Raw genomic sequence first — 20,766 nt, 5'->3', positions numbered from 1 at the left:
TAGTGAAAATATTTTGATTTTTTTGTGGTATTTACCTTCTCATTTTAGCTGAAGCATATTCTGTGCACAGTATGTCCTACAGCCATAAAAATGGTTACTCCACTAACTATGGTATTCATGGACCCTTGAAGAGGGGGAAGCAGGTGGTCACAATGTCCTCATATGAGTGAAAAGGTTTGCTGTGTAAATGACTTTTAATGTGGATAGTATTTTTTTTAAAGTATCCATAATAACTGCTGGATTTTCGCTGAAACAGCATAATTAATGCAATTTATGTTTGGTTAACTGTGTATTTGCTATGGTGACAAATTAGTATCCACAGCTCTTTAAAGAGGAAAAGCCTTCTTGGTGCCATGTTTTGTTTTGCTCTTTTACATGAGTTTTGAAATGTTGGGTTGTTACATGGTTTCAAAGGTAGTGTCACAGCACGTATGTGTGTGTGTATATATAAAATACAAAGATCAGCTATTAAAGCAGGACACTATTAACTAAAAAGAAAGTAGGCAAAGGCAGCTGTTAATTATACTAATTTGAACTTAATTGTTTCTCTCCATGTCCATGTTTCCATACAGTTCACTTGTATGGCAAGTTTGTATATTTCTGAATAAAAGGTCTTCTAGAACTGTCATTTGGACAGTTGTGCATTACAGAATTGGTTTGGGGCTAGGAGAGAAGATCATAATTATGTCATTGTTATACATTCAGGAGCGAAGATTCAAATGCAATATTTCTTTGGGATAGAGAGATGTACCTCAAGGATTAGGATGGACTCAGCTGTGCCTGTGCTGGACCCATTGGAGCCATCTGGAGCAGGCTGTATTCGGCACAAAGCAGCCTCTTGCCTCCTCTTGCAGAAGCCACCTCTACAAGCCCCTGTGCTACCAAGAGTGGGAGTTGGCTCAGTGATCCTTGTCTTCTAACTTGGGATATTCTGTGATTCTGTGTGGCTTGAGCTTGCATCCAATTGAGCATGATTACTAGGTCATTCCAGGGTTTTGTTGATCAAGATACTTGAATACTGAGGTAGGAATCTTCATATTTTCTTGCCAGAAATTTCAAGGTTTGGAAAAATCACTTTGCTGTACCATTATGGGATGCTGCAAGACCCTGAAGAGATATTTCTCTGCTGATTTCCCATGCTCTGTTCATAGGACGTTTTTCAAATCTTGATTATGGCTGCTCCTACAGTATCTCAGCTTTTGTTCTTGTTTCTACCTCTGAGACTTCTTTACTTTCTGAAATTTCTTTAAAATCTCTTCTGCCTCTTTAGTAAACAGGCAGAAAAACTGTGTAGATTTCAGGAAAATAAACAAAGTAGAAATCAGCTATTACTTCGTTACTACTTCTGTCAATTTCCTTTCCAGGAAAACTTTTATGGCCTGTTCCCTCATCTCAGGTTTTAGACATCTGTTTTGGTTCACTTGTGCTTGTTGGAAAGTAAGGCTGCGTATTTCTGGGTTTCTTCCCGCTCTCTTAAAAATTTAGCAGAAACTTGTTACTTTTTTTATCATGTGCTTGTCTTCCTAGCTAGTCAATGACCCAATTTTAAATATATGCCTGCAGTCACTTTGTGGTGTTATAATATGCGTGATGGGAACAGTCATAATTATGCCATTGTTATACATTCAGAGCTGTTCTATTGATTCAGTATAGAAAAAGCAACATCAACTTTCTTACAGTCTTGAACCCCATCTTGAAAATAATGCTTCTGCTTCTTACTATTTAGGAATAAGAGTGAGGTGGTGTTTCAACAAACAGTTCTTATCAGTTAATTAGTATATTGATATTTATACAATCTGTTTGGTACTTTTCAAGCTCAGACTACTACAAGCTTAGGCAAATTCAATAATTCATGTTCAGTTTCAGAGTAGAGTAGATTATTCTTAGTGAAAGCAGTTGTTGATAGAAGCTCGGGAATAAATAAGAGTGCAAGAGGTTGCACTTCTTATGAGTAAAGTTAAATCCTTCATTAAAGCAGTGATATTTTGTGACCCTTCTGAAATGTGAAGAAAGAACACGGGGTTATAATCCAGCTTCATAGGAGAGCTTAGTCATTAGTGACAAGCCTCTGTGAGTTATGGTGGTTTTATTGACTTCAGTCCAAAAGAACTGGGTAAAGAAAGATAAAGTGTTAATTTTAAATCTCAGTAGCTTAGATTTCTGACAAGGATGTTAGAGTTTTTTGCTTGTTTTTATTATTGGAAGTGATTTTCCTTCCTGTGCAGCTTCCTTTCAGACAGGTCTTTTTTTTTGTAAAATAAACTGTTACTGGTTACAGCAAGTAGGTGAGAGGCCAGTGTTACAAAGAGGAACTTGGGTAGAGGTATTAAACACAGTGAAAGAAACAAGGATAACAGTATGTTCCCAAATACAAGTCTTTTGCTTAGTTCTGTTGCTTAGTCTCGACACTGATGGTGGGGATGATCTGTATGAATGGCATGTTTGATCTGCTGATGAATTTTGATTGTATGATTGGAGAATTGTTAGAGCAAATGAGTTGTAGTTAACTTTTGGTTGTAAATGTGTTGATACAGGTTTTGTTTGCTATTCAAGTTTGGGTCTTTTCAGTTTGGTTGATCATAGTTCAGCAAGTCTCTTTGGACTTAGACAAAAAAAAAAAAAAAGAACGTAGGCAATTGCAGCTCGGCCCAAAACATGTTCAGGTTGTTCAGAAAGGATTTTCTAATGATGTGTTTCTTATGCTACAGGTTATGAGTTGCATTTCTTTGCATAGAGGGTTAGCGAGCCTTTTGGATTAGCTAGAATGTTACTCTTATGTTTCATACAAATTCCTTCTGTGTATTCTGCAAGATGTTCCTGGTATGTGGTAGATGAGCTTTCCTTGTGTGAAAGACAGTGTAAATTGAACAAACTTCTGAAGCTCGTTTAGAGTGGTTCCATGTGCATCAGTAGTTTCTTAATCCAAAAAAAAAATCTTCTGTGTGAGTGAGAGCATCAAGTCACAAAAATTTCACATTTTATATAGTTTGAAAAATCTTTCTCTCTTCATGTCTATTATGAGAAATAGCAAGTCCATCTGATTAGTTCTTTCATTCCTGGTATTTTCTTCCCTTTGGCACAAAAATATCTGTTTAAAAGGAATTTCTCTCTCTTTAGTTTTCCCAAGCAAAAGTCCATGCTTTTTCTACTAAATCTCTTGAACTTTCTTCTGTATTTGGCACATTTCAAAAAAGCTTGCTTTCTTACTTTTTCAAATTTTAGGCTGTATTTGCCTTTCAGTTTATATAAAGAGAAATAAGGTGATTGTATTTGCTACCAGAGGCACCTTTCATAATCTGCATTACAAGACTGTTGAGCTTTTCAAGTCAGAGTCTGATCTGAACTTTTCCTTAATGGTCTTCTATAATGCTTTCCTCCTGTAAGCACTGGAGATCCGTGGCTGTAGAGAAATAATAGCAGCATCAGTGTTAGATCTGATTTTCATGGCTTAATTCTTTTGACTTAAAGAGGCTACAGTACTAACAAGATGCTTATTTGAAATGCGCTGTTGCTGGTTATCTAGGAAGCCCTTATTTTCACTTCAGTAGTGAAGGTCTCTTCTGTTTTTTGTAAGCATGGTATCATTTTAAGGTTAACGTATTCATTGATACCTTTTGTGAGTTGCGTTAGGAATTCTCTTTTACACAGTAGGGTATAAATTAAAAATTACTGTTAATTGCTGCTAGCAGACAAAGTCAAACAGTGGTATATTCTTCAGGCAAAAGTTTATGTGGGAATGATTCACATTTCAACAAGAGATACTGAAAATTGAAGTCCAGTGTTTTAGGTCTTTCTTAAAGCACTTAAGCCAGAAACCAAGGCAGTAAATCACCATTGAATAGTGATGACTGTAGTATTTCCAGTGTGGTTTACCATGGTTAGTTAGTTCGTTCTTGTGTCAGTAGGTGCAGCTATATATGTAATCCTTTGTGAACCATAATACTAAGATGGAAAGAAAAAAAAAAAAAGGCTTCACAAAGAGCTTTCTTCTTTCCAGGATACTCACCACATTGAGGTTTTGGAGGCTGTTCTGAGAATCTCTACTATGATTTGAAAAGGTCTAAAATAATTTCAGCTGCCACATTTTGTTGTGAAATAAAAACTTGGCACCAACTTGTGCTTTCGTAGATGCCCAGGATGTAATTCTAGAATGGATTTTTAGAATTCTTATAGCTGTCCCCAGCAATGGCACACATTTGTTTGGTTAAGAATATTTTTATCTTGGTATCTGAAAAAAGTTTTAAAACTATTTTGCAACTTTTGTATTTGGACACCAAAGGGTTAAAACAGTTAAAGTTTAGTATTTTAAAATCACTTTGCTGTAGAAATTTTAGACTAGTATGCTGGTGTTTATAGGAAACTTTTTTCTCACTGTGGGCGTTTTCGTGTTCTGATCTTCTTTTCTTTCTCCTTTTGTTTTAATCCTTGTATCTGCTAATTTTTATATAGGAATAGTTACTAATTCTTTTGAGATACAGCCTACTAAATTTAAAGTGATTGAAGCCATGGGTTGACTGGTAATTTTAATTTATTCTATATAAATTTCAGTGAAGAACTGGCAAATGGGTTTCAGGATGAAAGTAATAATACTTTAAAGGCATAAAAGGCTTAGTATCTTGTTGTTAAGGTGGTCACATGATAATGGCTTACATAATGAATAATGTGCTACAGCACTTTATGTATGTTAATGTAACTTTTAATCATATTGTTGCCTGCAAATATGTGATCCCTTATGATTATAAGTTTCCTGTTTATGCACCATTGCCCGTTTAAATCAAACAGAAGATTCTGAAACTGTGAAAACTACACATGTCAATGTTTTACAGCTACGTAATTCGAATTGACTTGATTTTTTCAAGTAATCCTAGAAAGGGGGAGCATTCCATATAGAAACTGCTGAAACTGCCACAGGTGCTTCTCCGAAAACCTTACAGTTGTGGCATTGAATGTTCAGTATCGCTTCCTTTCTGCACACAAGGCATACTGTTGAGGTATTTGTTGCGGTGATTGGTTTTAATGCTAATCTAGGAATTCAGATATAGAATCTATAGATTTGCATGCTTTGCTTACCCTAATTTACGATTATCTACTTTATTTGTAAACTAACAATAGATAATTGAGATCAGTATTTTTAACAGATATTACATTGATATACAAAAACTGTGGTTTATTTCTTAGATTGTCGCATGGCATTAACAAAAACACAGTAAGCTGGAGGTGATGTGATCACTATTTAAAAGTTATACTCTTAGCTTTTTCTACATATATGAATGTTTTTCCAAAAAGATTTAATGTTGACTTTTATAGCAAACATTTGTTTTGCTTTTCAAGGTATGTGACATTATAAGTGGAAGATGGTATATTTCAACTAGTAAATATCAAGAATGCATAAAAATGTACTTGCTTTTTTCCTTCAGAAAGTTTAACATGTTTATATAGAACAACTTAGAATCAAGTTCTTTTTATGTAACTTCAGTATAATTTATAATTCAGTGCAAAAACAACAGGTCTTCATCTTTTTTTTCTGCAGATCCTCTAAGAGCAAGGTTTTTAAAAATTTTCTTGAAGTAAATCTTTCTTACAAAAAGGTACACTTAAGCAATTCCAAGTTATTTTTTCTGTAGCTCACAATGATGGAATTATTTTCCATATTTTCTGAGAGCTTGCCTCAGATATACCTTCTTCTAGTGAGCTTCTCAAAACAACAACTGCATTTAAATTGAGATAGTAAAAAAAAAAAGCTTCCTAAACTAAAGCTGAATTGAAAGTTAACTTTGCATTTCTATATATATACCAGTCCTGTTTGGTCAGGATAGTTGTTCCCTTGCTTTTGAAGAATGAATTAGGCACATGGTCAGCCTTTTTTTAAAAGCCTTTCGGTTTCAGTAGCGTCTTCTTCATAGTTCCTTTGATGCCAGTTGTGATGTCAACTGGAGGGAGAAAAGCAGATTAAAATGAGAGCCCCCTTCATGCCAAAATTAGTCAGTTTTGAAGACTGCCTTGAGGACGTCAATTGATGGATGAAGAAAAATTGGTTTGTAAGAGTGTTTTCTTTTTTAAGCACTGTATCAGGTATGTGAATAAACTTTTACATAAAAAAGTCAGAGCTTTAACTCTTAATAGTACATATGTTCAGCTCACTTATGTAATGCTTGTCACTACAGAATAATTCAAATGTTAAATATAATCTGTTAAGGAACTTCAAGATCACTTCTCTGTATCCAGATTTCTTTCGACTTTTGTTGTGAATTTTTTCTATTTATAATAACTTTATAGTATGAAAAACTCTCTTTCCAATTGTATTTTTCTTACTTTGCTTTGGAGTTAGCATCTCATTCTGTGCTTTGAGGCAAATAATATGTCCTTATCATTTCCAGCACCTGGCTTTCAGCCCATAAAGAAGGTTGAGGGCAAATAACATCATACTTCTAATTTATCTGCAGGAATAAGAGTACATAGATACAGTGAATGAACTGCAAAGCAAAATGAAATACTGCTAACTAATCTTAACAGGATAACAGGACTCATTTGTTTATTCAAATTCATGAATTTCTTTGGAAATGGTAACATGCATATGCCTTCCAAGTGTACAATGCATCAACTGTGTAACAACCTACCAAAAACTGCATTTCATCCTCAGTAAGGTAAAGTCAGTTTTTTCTCATGTTTGTCAGCACTGCAGTGGAATTGTGTTGGACACAGTTCTGTGTGGAGTAAGTGCCAGTAAGTGGAATTATGTTTTCAGAGCTGTACTTTTTATTCTTACTTTTTTTGGAACATATCTGTTTTGATAGAAATTCGACCAATCTTTAGAAAATATAGTACCAAGTCAGTAAATGCTATTTAGTAGATGACTAATTGTGAAATTCATATAGTGCACACAAGACTTAGCCTGATTTTCTTTTCTTTAATATTACTTCTTACATCCTTTCATACTTTCGTTGCTGGCAGCTGTTTTGTAAAAAAAAAAAAAAAAAAAAAAAAATTTTGAAAAATACCAGTCTACCTAGCTAGTTATTTCCTTGATCTTAATTTAGCTAGGTAGCCTAGTTTAAAGAGACCTGAAACAAAACTGTTCTCAGGTGCAGTATCTTTTTTTCTTCTTCTTCAAAAAAAGGCCTTGCTAGGTTTTAAATAATGAGTAATAGAGAAATAGAGCTGTCACATTTGCAGCATGATTAGAAGAAACAAAGGGATATCTTGCCTGAAGATTGAATATCAGATAGTATATTTTGAGTTTCTTTGAGCTTCAACCATTTCAAGATTAGGGATAGTCAGCTCAAAGCTAGGACTGAAGGGATTTTTAACTTACAAAAAATGGAGGATAGGTGGAAAATAATGGTTTTTCAGGAAATAAAAATTTTTGAATTATCCATCTGTGCTGTCCAAAGCTGTTTTTTACTGCTTTTCTTTCACAGCCCATTTTCACATTACTTCAATACCCTTTATGTATTTAAATTATTTCCATAAGCAGCTATGAGAAATGAAGTGTTTCTTAAGAGACGTTCTAATAACTGAGGTAGTTGAAAACTTACTCCAATATGGTAATTACCTCTCTGAGTTTCCTTCTGATATTTTGACAGTGCAGTCCACATCATACATACTATTCTTAATATCAAAATTAATCTTTGATTACTTTGATTTCCTTCTAATAATTTACATTATTAGAGCTTACAGTCAAGGACTGGTATAGAGATGGACTGCATATAAGAAATGGAGCTCCTTATTGTGTCTTGTGTAGTCAGTGCAGTGAACCATTTCTATTCTCATTTCTCTAATGAATTTTTTTATAGCAAGAAACTGTTTTCTCTTACATAGCAGTTGGCCAGCAAGTTTCTAGTCATCTAGATCCTTCTTATCTTCTTATTTGATTTGTTTGTATTTTTTTTTAATCACTGATTTCCTGACAGTGGGAGTTCTTTCGAATATTATAGGTTAAATTCAGATTTTTAAGAGAGAAAGTTCTAAGCTGTCAGAATCAAGAATGTTACACCCAGTGTGCTGCAGCCCATTCTAAAATATTCCTGTTTTTCTTTACCTATTAGGGATAAACTTCTTAGGATATGGGAAGGGGAGAAATCTGAATAGGTTCATTACATTATAAAGTAGGTGAAACTTCAGATCACATTTCTTCTTCTTTTTTTTTTTTTTTTTCCTTCTTCTGGGAAACAAACCTTTCTCAAAATTTGGTATATGCAGCCTTATGCACTTGCTCTTGTCTAAATTTATTTCAGTGCCTTTCAGGGGCCAGCAAATGTAAAATGGATTAGATATAAGTGAGCTATTGTTTTTGTTCAAAATGGTTATTTTTCAAGTTTATGTTCCTGAAGTTTCTGTTGCATTGCGTTATGTTTGCTTGCAACGTTCTAGGAAGAAAAGCTAAGCTTTGTTCTTTGTGCTCTTCACGTGAGCTGGAATAAGTTGATTTCTTTTTCATATGAGTTTCAACAGGGGAATTAGGTCTTACCAGTCTTCTAAATTCTTATTCTGTGGCTATTCTGTTTCTGAATTTTCAAGTAATGAACTTGTCTGAGCTACTGAAGCCCAGATACAAATCCAATTTTCTGATGTATTGGAAAGGAGGAAAAAAAATTAGGAAAGATGTATTGGCATCTTTTGTCATTTTTAGCCCTCTTGTCACCACTTACATTTCCTTATTAATCTGTATTCTATGCACAGACATGTATGTTTGTTTAAATACATGTGATAACTTCACACACTTTCAAATTAAACTTTCATAAGTCTGTGTATCTTATCTGTTTTCATTTATAATATTCTTGTTGCTTTAGAGTATTCAAATTCCAATGTCATTTCTCTTGTATGTTGAGAAAGTCTTGATACAAATAAGAAAGCAAGTTCCAACACTTATGATGTCACACACTTTGAAATAAGAAAGAAACCAGAAAAAAAAATCCTATAAGCAAAGCATAACTAAGTGTAGCATCTTTGTCTTTTTTTCCTTTATGTGTGTATATTTTATTGTTACCTTAGAAACCAGAATGCCATGGACAATTGCCAAGTCATGTTAAGTTTGTTTCAAGTATTTGATCTTTTACTCAAGATATAGATTACAAAATAAACTGCAGAAGATCATAGATGGTTAATTTCAAGGCTTTAATCAGTCTGAAGTTTATGTAAAAGGCCAGGTACTTCAGACTATTTTAGATTAAAGCATTTTGAGAAGTTTAAATAGGAAGATGTTTTTTTTTTTTTTTAAAGCACATAGTATATTGATTTTAGTTTAAAGTGTATTGTCTCCCAAATTTTGCTTAGAAGACAGATGTATGTGAGAAAAGTTAAGTTAGTTATAAAACTATGATTGATAACTAATTTCTTAATGGAAATTTACTAAGTGTATGTTTTCTCTCATCGCCAGCAGATAGATAGTCAGTAAGGGCAGCAGCAGCAGCAAGCTAGATTGATGAATGAGTGTAATTCAGTTTCTTTGTATTGTACAGCTTGAGAAATGCCAGTGGCCTGACAGCAGCAGACCTTGCACATACCCAGGGCTTCCAAGAATGTGCCCAGTTTCTCTTGAACCTCCAGAACTGTCATCTGAATCGTTACTATAGCAATGGCACCTTAAATGGGGGTCATCAGAATGCAGGTCCCAATCCATTCAATGGTGGGACAAGTCGAAAGAGATCCTTTGAAGATGTGGAGTCTGCTGGAGTAAAGAAAGCTAGAACGGAAGGTGAGACCCTAGAGGTAAAAGGGATGGGGTGACACTGTTGCTGAGAGAGGAAAATAAACGTTTTAAAGCCTTTCAGAGTGGATGTCGAGTATTATTCACAAACTCACCAACATATCTAAATTAAGCATTGATACCAGAAGCAGGTAAATACAGTTGTTCCATCCTTTGAAGAGTGTACACATGTCATATGGTCTCATTTCTCCCTGTCATCATCTTGACGTCTTCTGAAATTTCTATTCCCAGGGAGTACTGTAGTTACACGACACCAAGAATAACACACAGAAGAGCAGAAGCTGAAATTAGCTTCTGCTTTCCTTGCTTTCTTCTCATTTAGAAGAGCCACATAATATTCTAATTCACAAAGAAGCCCAGATGTTCTGATGGTAATTTTCCATTTTGGGATTCATTTATTCTTCAGAAATGGTTTACTAAGCAAGATGGATGAAATAAATTTGATGCAGAAAGGTTTCTGCGTTGGTATGGATTGTGTTTGTAACACGAAGTGAACGTACACTAAATATCCAGGATCATTTTCCAAGGGGAACTGTTAGATTATACAAGACTATCAGATGGGAATGAATCTGAGGGATTCATATTCAGCCCAGTGCGATGAGGGTGCTGTTTCTGCCGGCAATGATAGGATAATACCTTGAAGATATTTTTGGTGGCTATATGAAGAAATCTTTTTCAAATCTTAAATACTGCATGAATAACATGAGAGAATATCCTGTTGCCTTGCTGCAGACGTCCTTTTAAACTCATACTGAAGAGGAATTGAGCATTCTGTACTCAAACCTCCTTTGTTCCTGTACCAGCAATGGAATAGGGATTCTACAGACAATCACTGAAGACATCTTCATGAAACCGTGTTTTGTTCTAATAAGCGTGTTTTACAGTGAGTCAAAGAAACCTGGGCTTAACTGGTGCTTAACTGCAGGTAGTGAGAGTGGAAATGAGACCAAAGAAACATTTTAAAATCTGATACGAATAAAATAAATCACAACAACATTGTCACTCCATAGCATTTGCTTTAGTACTTACTATCCAGCCACCATTTCAGCTGTCCTGGGATTGGAGGCATTAATGTGTTTACTCTGAAGCTAAGAATATGGTATAAGATATACCACTTTATCTAGTTGTTCCAAACTAAATAAATTCCTGATGGTAAAGAGCATCTATTCAATTAAATGGAAGGTTATGTTTCAAGGAATGAAGTCTTTAAGTAGTTGCTTGGATTGAGAAAATGCAGTACACAGTTGGACATAACAGCTGAGGAATGATGTTTTCAGTGCATTCATGTTCCGGTAATGAGAAGATGTTGCTTGAAGACAGAGATAAACACCTTTGATCTTGAAGAGCTATTCTTCTGGATATTCATAACCAGCAAGCTCTTTCATTTCAGAAAATTGTTCTAAGGTAGACAGTAGGTACCATTTCCCCAAAATCTGCAGGAGTGGCACTGGGCCATTTATGATATGTTGCCGTGAAATAGCGATATCCGCATTATCTTTCCACATAAGGAGTTGGAGTAATGGGTAAGTCAGATGAAGCAAACAAGTACAATATGTTCAAGTGAATGAGGTCTCTTAGCCAATTACCGAGATATTAGAGAAGCAATCAGAATAGGTATTTTTTGGAGTTTTTTTTTTACCAGTATGACTTTTAACACCTTTGCAAACAAGGTAGAAACTGCTGCCTTTGCTTGAAGATTTTTAGAGTAATTAAGAGATGCATCCAAACTCGAAATTTCTGATGCAGTGTCTGCCTTCAAAGACATCAACGTCAGTAATATCACAGTAATGTAAAAAGCCTGTTGGGAATGAGAATGAGTCACCTTTCTTGAGGCACCTTGTAAACAACAAAGGTGAGTAATGAGGAGTCATCAGTACATCTTTGAGCTTAGCTAGCCTTTTTTAAAAAAACAAGCAAATTCAGGCAGATTTGCCTTTAGCATTGCCATTTATTTGCACATGGGATTCCAGATATCCAGAGAGTGCAGGCAGTTACGACCAGATTACAGCAATTGAGAAAAGCTTACACAATGTCTTGGCACGGTATACACAATTTGCAATGAGATTGTAAGCAGTGGAGTACGGAAAAATATGAAACAAGCTTCACCCTTTGTCCTGGAATAGCTAAACTGGAGAGGAGATGAACTTTATGTACACGATTTTGGGGTTTTTTTGCACACAAATCTGCTATTGGGCACATAGTATTAAAAAAGCCTTCAGCTTCAAACTTATGCAATGCTGATAGCAAATGCAATACAAGAATAAGCTCCAGAAGCTGAAAAAATGTACACTGGTAGCTTCTGTTGCAAGTCTGCATTCAGAATACACACTGAATAATTTCCACTTTTAACTTAGAAACATCAGCTGAATTTTATGTCGGTTCTTCTGAAGTGAGTTCCAGAAATCTGTCTCTCTGATTCCTGGGGCAGTTGGGTCACACAGTCAAATACAAAGATGATACATGCGAGGCCAGTTGATCATTTGTGTGTTTGTTGCAGTCCTTCTCATCCATCTACCCCACAGCCTTTGGCAGACTGGCTTTTGCACTGTGCTGTACAAGCTCAACACACTTAGTTTGATGTGTGCAGGAGGTGACCAACTGCATATCATGACATTCGACATGGCTGCTGTTGGGTTATCTTTGTGGGATGAAGATGGGGAGCATTGCTGAGTGGCTGTACCCTTGCATATGCCAGCAAGAAACTGCACACCATATTCCTCTAGATATCCAGAGAAAATGTTTTTCTCTTCCTGGTCTAGGGTGATATAAATCTCACTTCTCTATGGTCTCCTTTAAGACCTATGTTAACTCCGGAGCCCTGAAACACACTAGCAATTGCTTAAGGTTCATTAAAAGCAAGTAGTTTACTAAGATTTCCCTTGTGCCAAAGTAATGCAAAAAGACTTGCAGTCTACTGAAGTAGCCCCTCTATATTATGATGTGTGTGCAGAGTATAGAAAAGTGTGTCAGCAAAAAAAAAAACTGCAGGGTCTGTTGGGCTAATACTGAAGGGGTGCATTGGCGGGTGCTGATAAGAGGTGGTGCAGTCACACCCATTTTGCTTATTAAAGCATTTCCCACGTCTTGACACTTCTTGGCTTTTATCAAGAGAAATCTATGTTCAGTTCTTGGATGGTCCCTGGAACATCTCATGAGTAGGACATGAGTTAATATGAGCTGGAACTTGGGAGCAAAGGGGGAACAATCATAACTGACACTGAATGCTCTCTGGGATAGTCTGCTTATATCCACAGGGCATGCTACCTGGGCAACCTAAATTACTCTAGTCAACTTACACCTAGTAATTGCTTGATACGTAGGTGCAAAGTCTGGTAGGTACGGTGGTAATTCTGCATTTTTGAGGATAGTAATGAAGATGCAGCTACTCACCCTTTGCTTATTTCACATTTGTTATCTCAAATGTCGGAAGCTTTCACACATGAGCAGTTTAGATTTGTATGTAAAAAGCTTTTGTTTTAATAGTGAAAGTACTCATCTGTTTGTTGGCTGAGTTTTCAAGTGTGCACCAGTGACTAAGCAAACCTCTTTTTTTAATCAGCTTACAGCTTTGATGGCTTAATACCAATGATGAATGGAGGAGTTGAGGACGATGCTGACAATATGCACGTTGACAGAGAGTTTGCTGTTGTATCAGGTGGGAGTGGACAGTTTCCTGTTAACTACAACAACATTCAAATGGTCGAAGACACCAAACAACAGGAGAGTAGTTCTGTTGGACCAAAAGAAATTGAAATATACACTGTTTCTGCAATGCAAACGCCTTGTCATTGCAAGAACCAATACGCATTTTATTTTTAAGACTTAATTCTTTACTTTTGCACATGATGACTAGAGTCTTGAAAACTGTTGTATTGTAACACCCAACATAATGGGGTTTTAGTAGGTGTCTAAAATTAGCTGTTTCATGCAATATATTGTAATGGTGAAAGAGAAGGTTTAATAGCAGTTCTCAGATGAACAGAAATCCACAGTGGCTGTTTCACTTCTAACCTGAGGCTTGTATTACGTTGTGCCTTGCTTTTAGTTGCTATGATTTCAGGTTAACGGAAACTCAGAAGTAATGTAAATGATTCACTTTGTTTCCATTAAATAGTTTTACTTGCTGATAAGACTTGATAGGGAAACATATCATAGTGCTTATATAGCTTTGAAAATAATATATGTTACAACTGAACTGTACTCAGCATAGTTTAACAAATGCTATAAAGAATAGTCTAGACTACATAATGTATTCAGAATTTGTTCAGACAATATAAGCACAGGATCTTGCTATGAACAAATTTGTGGATTTTAGTGAAAAAAAAAAAGACTGGATACTGATGTTCTTAGGCTAGTTTGGAACTAAATTTGGAACTGCAGTATCGGAAAGCTGTTTGGACTTCGTACATTGATCCTCACGGAACAGTCATAATATTAGTGGTAGTAGTGGATATTAATGGTGTTTTTTTCAGGGCTGCTCAATCAGATGCTTTTTGATAACCCCAGGGTGTGCATAGAGCTTTGATAAAACCTGTTTGGGGTCAGCTTTTCCATGCACTTTGTAGGTAAAGCATGGAGTTACTATGATAGTGCATTATTATAATGAGAAATGAATATCTTACCTTAATTTGTTCTGTGATTAAAATGTTTATGCTTTGTACCACAAATCAGATTTGCCAAAGGGAATGATAATGGACAGATATTTTAATATATTAGAAATAAATATATATACATATATATACAGTCAGTTCTTAAAAAGTAGATTATGATATTTTCCAGTGATAATTACTAAGTGTTCTTATTTATGGAAAAATGATTGTCATTCATAAATATTCTCTATTACTATAGGTGCTAATTTTTAATGCGTAGTAACGTTCTATAATTATCACTAGAATTATTCATTACCTACTTTTGCATATTAACTGTGGGTAGCGCCACTTTTATTAAATTCGACTTGGCAAAGCCAGCCTATAAGGATTTATTTTTAAACAGTTAAAATTTCGCACTTTTCAGTTAATAAACACTATCTGAAATTCTTTCTGTGCGTTTTCATCACTGAAATATTAGCTTTGGTGTCTCGATGGGTTTGGGTGGATTTTCTTTTTCATTTTCAATAAGAATTTGTTGTTAGTGAGTTCTGTTGACGTCATGAAGGGATGAAACAGGAAACTCCGGTTAGTACACACAGTGAGGTACAAAATTAACACATTTTTTGGCTTTGTGTATTGGTGTATCCATATTTCAAAACATATCCGTGCAATGGACTACTAACCAAAGCTTCTGATTCTTCCTTGTCAAACAGTGGTACTCATGTCACTTAGACAGGAACCCAGTTGTTTTTAAATGTGGAAAGTTACCAGCAGGCAGACTAACTTACTGGCTCGATTTGGAAATACAGCGTAAATGCAGTCCTGTTTTGCACGTAGGTTTATGCACTTATGTATTCACAAACATATGTGCATATATCCAAGAACAACAACGGGACATAAAATCTTTAAATGTAGCTGTATAGACCTGTGGTTTCTCCATTTGCCTCGCTATTCTTTACCAATACAGATATAAATTTTAGATGTCCTTTACCTGTAGGCATTTTAAGGCAGAGTGTATTCTGCAGCTGTTGAGCTAGTACTTTTGAGTACCACTGCAAAAAAAAAAAAAAAATGCATTTCAGATATGCTGATGAAATTCTGTTGATGGAAATAATAATGATTGTACTAACTACTAAATCCAACAGGAATTGCTTTAAAACAGTTGTCTATTTTTTTGCATGCACATTTTTAGAATTTTGTTCCCTACTATTAATCTTTTTTTTAGTCTTCTGTGCACTCTGCTGTTGCTATTGTATGGCCTTTTGCATGTGGATTGTACAGATGTTATTATGAACTCATTAATATAAACCTCACTATCTCATCTAGCAAGCTGCTAGATGAGTTGAAGAACTTTCTAAATAAAAGAACTTTGACACATTTTATATTAGCATCCCACCATAACATTTCTTTATTCGACCTACTTCAGTGTATTCTGTGCTGTAAGTGTGACCACTGAAAAGAAAGAAATGAGTCATAGACTAATTACTACAGAAAATAATATTTTAAAAAAGGCAACTCTTCGCCCTGTCACAGATACTCCGTTGTATATTTACAATCTAAGAGCCCAAGAGGGCATTGCAGTTAAGATGAAAGGATGTCTTATTCAATTTTTCAATCTGCTGTCCAGAATGCAGTCTGCTACACTTACAGGAAACAATTTCTGAAAAACTCACAATGTCTTTGAAAGATTAAGACAAATACAGTTGAATGTAGATAAGATAGTTGCATTTTTTACATTAAAATCCATGCCTCAGTCCAGCTCCTACAAACACGAACTGTGTATGTAGTTACTGATAAAGAAAGGGTAGGCTTATTTGCAAAGTTGTGTATGGAAACATTTTAAAAATCAGTGGAGTATAGTGGAGACGTTTTGATGTATTTCGATTGATCCTTAATTTTTGGTGACAGGTGTATTTCTTAATGCAGATATGAATAGCAGTAGCTCCATATTGAATGCACTGACAAATGGATGTGCCATCAATGGACATTTGGATTTCACCGCCGCACAACAGCTCAGTGGGATGGATACCAGGCAAGAAGAATGTTTAACATTAACATCTACTGGAATAATTCCTGGAGTAACTTCTCCCGGTAGGCATCGAATTCATACCAGTAATGGCACCGAGGAGCCAGAAAAGGCCATGAATAATCCCACTGATATGTGTGGATCTCTCCATCTGAATGGAAGCCCAAGTAGCTGCGTTTCTAACCGCCCCTCGTGGGTGGAAGACCCTGGAGATACTTTGCACTATGGACACTACCACGGTTTTGGGGATACTGCTGAAAGCATCCCTGAACTTAGTAGTGTCGTTGAGCATTCCAATTCTGTTAAAGTTGAACAGAGGTATGACAATACTGTCTTAGGCACAATGTATTTGTACCACGGCTCCTAGATTCAACGACCTTCATATCACATGCATATTGAAATTGCTACCAAATGAATCTGGGGGCACAAAATCTTCACATAGCATTACATTTGAAAATTGCAACTTACTGCTATTTTTACACTTTGTTTATATAAAAAGTAAACCTTTCATTTGACAGCCTTATACGATAGTTTTAGTTTGTTGCATGTATGGGGCTTGTTTAGTGATAAAGTAGGTGCTGTTATGATGGAATGGTTATTTTCATTTTTATGGAATGTTCCGGTTTTGTATTTTTTTATTTCTAAGCTTGTGAACACTATCTTTCTCTTTTTAGAGCTGTTTTCCCTTTTATTAAAACTATGTTTAAATGAATTTTGTGAAGAAAATGTTACATATGTGCATCACTTAGAAGTAAAGATTTTCCTTTTCCATATCTTCTGCCGAAGCTATGGTAGTAATATCAATGCCAACTATCACTATGCAAGGTTGGAAAGTGGCAATCTTATGGAGCTTCTCTGACTTTATAGTTTGTACATTTGTTCAGTATAATTAGATGTTCATCTTCACATTTTTGAGCAAGTCGTTTAAAAATGCAGAGGCAAAATTTGGAAAAGTTAATGTTTCACTTTACTATAGCATAGAAGTGCTTTCTGTTGTTGGGCTCTTTGCATTATAGAGTGGGAAGGTGGGTTGCCTTTGTGCAGTCGCAGTCAGGTGTTCCTCAGGTTAGTTCTGAATATGTGGCATTTTCCTTTTGCTTCTCTTCTTTATATGTATGCTTGATATTTTACCATAGCTCACAGACCGGAGGCATGTTGGCACTGTTCTGCTTTGTATGCAGTTTAAAATTACTGTTACTTGTTATAGAGTTTGGCAAGTCAAAATATTTGAGTTTGACCGTCTTGGATATACATTTATTGTCCTTTTTTTAACATATGCTTTGAAAATGTAATGTTGTGTATTCTGGGCTATGCTCATAGATATACGTTGTATTTAAAGCTTAATACATAAATCAAAACTCATATAAGTGCACTATATAAGCACTAATAATATAAGTTGCTGCTTTGTGATATGATAAATGAAGAGTGGGAAGAATATGGTAAATGAGATAAGCCCTCTGAATTGTGTTGATTATTTTTTCTGTTGTTTTGTTTAAAAAGGGACCTTTACCATTTGGATTCAAAAAATAAACATATTACATTGTATCTGAATGTTTTGTTTAGACATGATATTTTTACTGGATATTTGAACATGTCATTAATAGCTTTTAAACCACATTTCTCCATAATCGTTCTCAGAGCAACTGTGGAACTTCATAATTTTGTCAGTATGTGGAAGCAGATGGGACCAGCTGAGTCAGTTGTCCTTGACTGAATCACAGAAACACATACTAGATATTCTAGGTTTAAAGGTTCTATCAGCCCTGAATTCCAAAAACAGGTTGAAAATTCTGCCTCTCCGATCATGGAAATTGTGCTCACCTTTGAACTTTTCTGCTTAAAATGATACAGACTGCAGAGAAGTCAATATTTAAATGCACCATAAATGGTTTACTATCTACATATAAGATACCTGCGGTGTATTCAGATGGAGAGCTGCATTCTCACTGAGCTGCACTGGCAGCTGCACAGTCATTCTGCAAGTTGTTGGCCAGTCCAGTGAAACTCCTCAATGCCTTCTGGGGACAAACAAGACAGTTAAGGAAAGGAGACTCTCACCTGAGGCACTCTTTCTGGCATGCACGTAACTTGCATGTGCTTGAATAACTGCATCCAGGCTCTGTTCTTACACAATTTGATTTGTTTATGTGGTGCCCAGAGGGATGTGCCATTGCCATCATACTAACACAACAACAATGTTATTTTTGTATTTGCAGAGCTTGCTGCATGTATGTGCTTTCTTATGCTTTTCAAATAAATCAAAGCATCACTAGGTTACAGTAAACATGTCATCAGAAGTACTTGGCTATAAATTGATTCCTAAAGGATTTTTTCTTTGGGTATCAACAAAATTTGCATGTGTCCATTTACATTAAAATTTTAGGTACAGAATTCTAACACAGCAAGATTTATAGTCGGTAAAGCAAGGTCTTAAAAAATGTATACACTCTGGTTTTATTCAATTGCTTTTCACGTCTCTTACCTAAAAATGCTTCAGAAGACACTGTATTTCAAAATCAAAGAGAAGATGTTTTATTTTATAAAGCATTTCTTGTGATTTTGTCTGAGTGTTCAGCCACACACCGGTACAGATTTCAAGGTGTGTATCTCTTGTCAGGCACAATGGAAACGAAGTACTAAATTCTAATTCAATGTAGAAGATCAGTGAAGGCATGACTTAAACATACTGTGTGAGTTTGCTAGGTACCTTCCATTATTGGTAACACTTCAAAAGGCAGAAGTTTGTGGTAGAAAATGTCACAGACAAAAGCTGAGATGTGTAATCACAGAATCGTAGAATGGCTTGAATTGGAAGGGAACTCAAAGCCCACCCAGCCCCAACCCCTGCCATGGGCAGGGCTGATCCCCACCAGCTCAGGCTGCCCAGGGCCCCGTCCAGCCTGGCTTTGAGCACCTGAAGGGACAGGGCAACCTGTTTAGTGGCTCACCACTCTCCAAGTAAATCATTTCCTCCTAATATCTAACCTAAATCTCACCTCTTTTGGACTGAAACCATTCCGCCTTGTCCTATCACTATCACACAATGGCAATTCTTCATACATAAAAAATTACAAGAATTTTGAGGCTGCCTTTATACAGGCACTTTTTGAGACAACAGCAGAGGCCATCTAAAATCTTGTTTTTAAATTTTCACATAAATTTTCAGTAAAACTTGAGACAGGGAGTCACCAAACTACAAGATGGTTGAGACTGGCAGATACAATCCTTAAGAGTAGGCCACTGTTAGGACCCACACCAATGGAATGGGAGAAAAAGGTTTTCTTACATTTAATTAGAATTAAACCTTTTTCAATTTGTCCCGTAATTTCAGCTATGTACCAACAATGCAACTGCAAGAGTAATGAAGCTAACAGATCCAATTGCACCACTGATGGGCAGTTGACTTAAGGTGTTGACTTAACTACATTAAGAATTTATACTGTCAAGTGTGGATCGAGTTCTACCAGGCGTAGTCATGTCCCTCCATACATAACCACATTTTTTAAAAAAAATATCTTGCTATTTGCGTCATTAGACCCGCTGAAAAGTTTTAAAACTCACAAGCCCTCTTCAGGCCTACAGAATAACATTTCAGACACTACTAGCAGAATCTTAAAATCATGGAAGATCCTGAGTCGGAAGGGCCACAAGGACCACTGAGCACAGCTCTGGCCCCACACAGCACCACCCGCTGTTCAAACGCTGTTTCTGAGGGTGATATCCCAATGCCCCTTGAACTCCGGCATTGGGGGCCGTGCCCACAGCCCTGTGGTGCAGCCCCTTTCCCTGAGCCCCAGCTGCCCTCCCCTGACAGCTCCATGCCGTTCCCTCGGGCCCTGTCGCTGTCACACAGAGCAGTGCTCAGTGCTGCCCCTCCGCTCCCTGTGAGGAGCTGCAGCCGCCATCGGGCCTCCCCTCAGCTCCTCTGCTCTGTGCTGCCTGTAATTTGAAACATATCAAAATCAGAAAATAATAGAAGCGTTAGAGTTGGAAGAAACGATTAAAGGTCATCGGGTCCAATTCTGCTGCAGTAAACAGAGACACCTACAAATTAATCAGGATGTTCAGCCCCATCCAGCCTGATCTTGTGTGTCTCCAGGGATGGGAACAGCTTTGCAAACATGTACTTCTCTAAACATTGATCTTGCACCTGGCTGTGCTCACGTCTTGATCTGTGTTCAGCTTCACATTCACATTCCTTGAGAAAAGTTTCTCTGTAAGTTTTTCCTAATAAACTTCTTTAACAAACTATCATCTTTGTGCAGTCCGAAGATGTACCCCAGGTTAATATTTATAATCAAGCTATAAATCACTAAGGAATTTCTGCCATTTGGGTTACAAATGCACATGTACAAAAGCACTACCTCACAAAACATCAAAGTCCCGAGAACAAAAGAAAACTAGAATTAAAAAGTAATCCTTGCTGTCTTACATGCTAGTGCCTA

General features: G+C 36.2%; 1 protein-coding gene across 2 annotated transcripts in view; it reads left to right on the top strand.

Moving 5' to 3' along the window:
• Nucleotides 1-17,872, top strand: part of ANKRD10 (ankyrin repeat domain 10) — a 34,503-nt gene extending 16,631 nt beyond the window's left edge. Inside the window, exons 4-6 of one of the 2 annotated variants that reach the window (XM_031613776.2) lie at nucleotides 9,459-9,694; nucleotides 13,266-13,361; nucleotides 16,204-17,872. In XM_031613776.2, the coding sequence (XP_031469636.1) occupies nucleotides 9,459-9,694; nucleotides 13,266-13,361; nucleotides 16,204-16,688 (817 nt within the window). In that variant the 3' untranslated portion in view covers nucleotides 16,689-17,872. The remainder of the gene's footprint in view (nucleotides 1-9,458; nucleotides 9,695-13,265; nucleotides 13,362-16,203) is intronic. The other variant, XM_031613777.2, reaches the window with a different exon arrangement.
• Nucleotides 17,873-20,766: the final 2,894 nt, after the last annotated feature.

This window comes from Phasianus colchicus, chromosome 1, assembly GCF_987193195.1.
Source record: "Phasianus colchicus chromosome 1, bPhaCol1.hap1.1, whole genome shotgun sequence".
In the NCBI taxonomy this organism is placed as follows: domain Eukaryota; kingdom Metazoa; phylum Chordata; class Aves; order Galliformes; family Phasianidae; genus Phasianus; species Phasianus colchicus.
The sequence above is the reverse complement of the archived record's forward strand: the minus strand, read 5'-3'. Positions and strand labels throughout refer to the sequence as shown.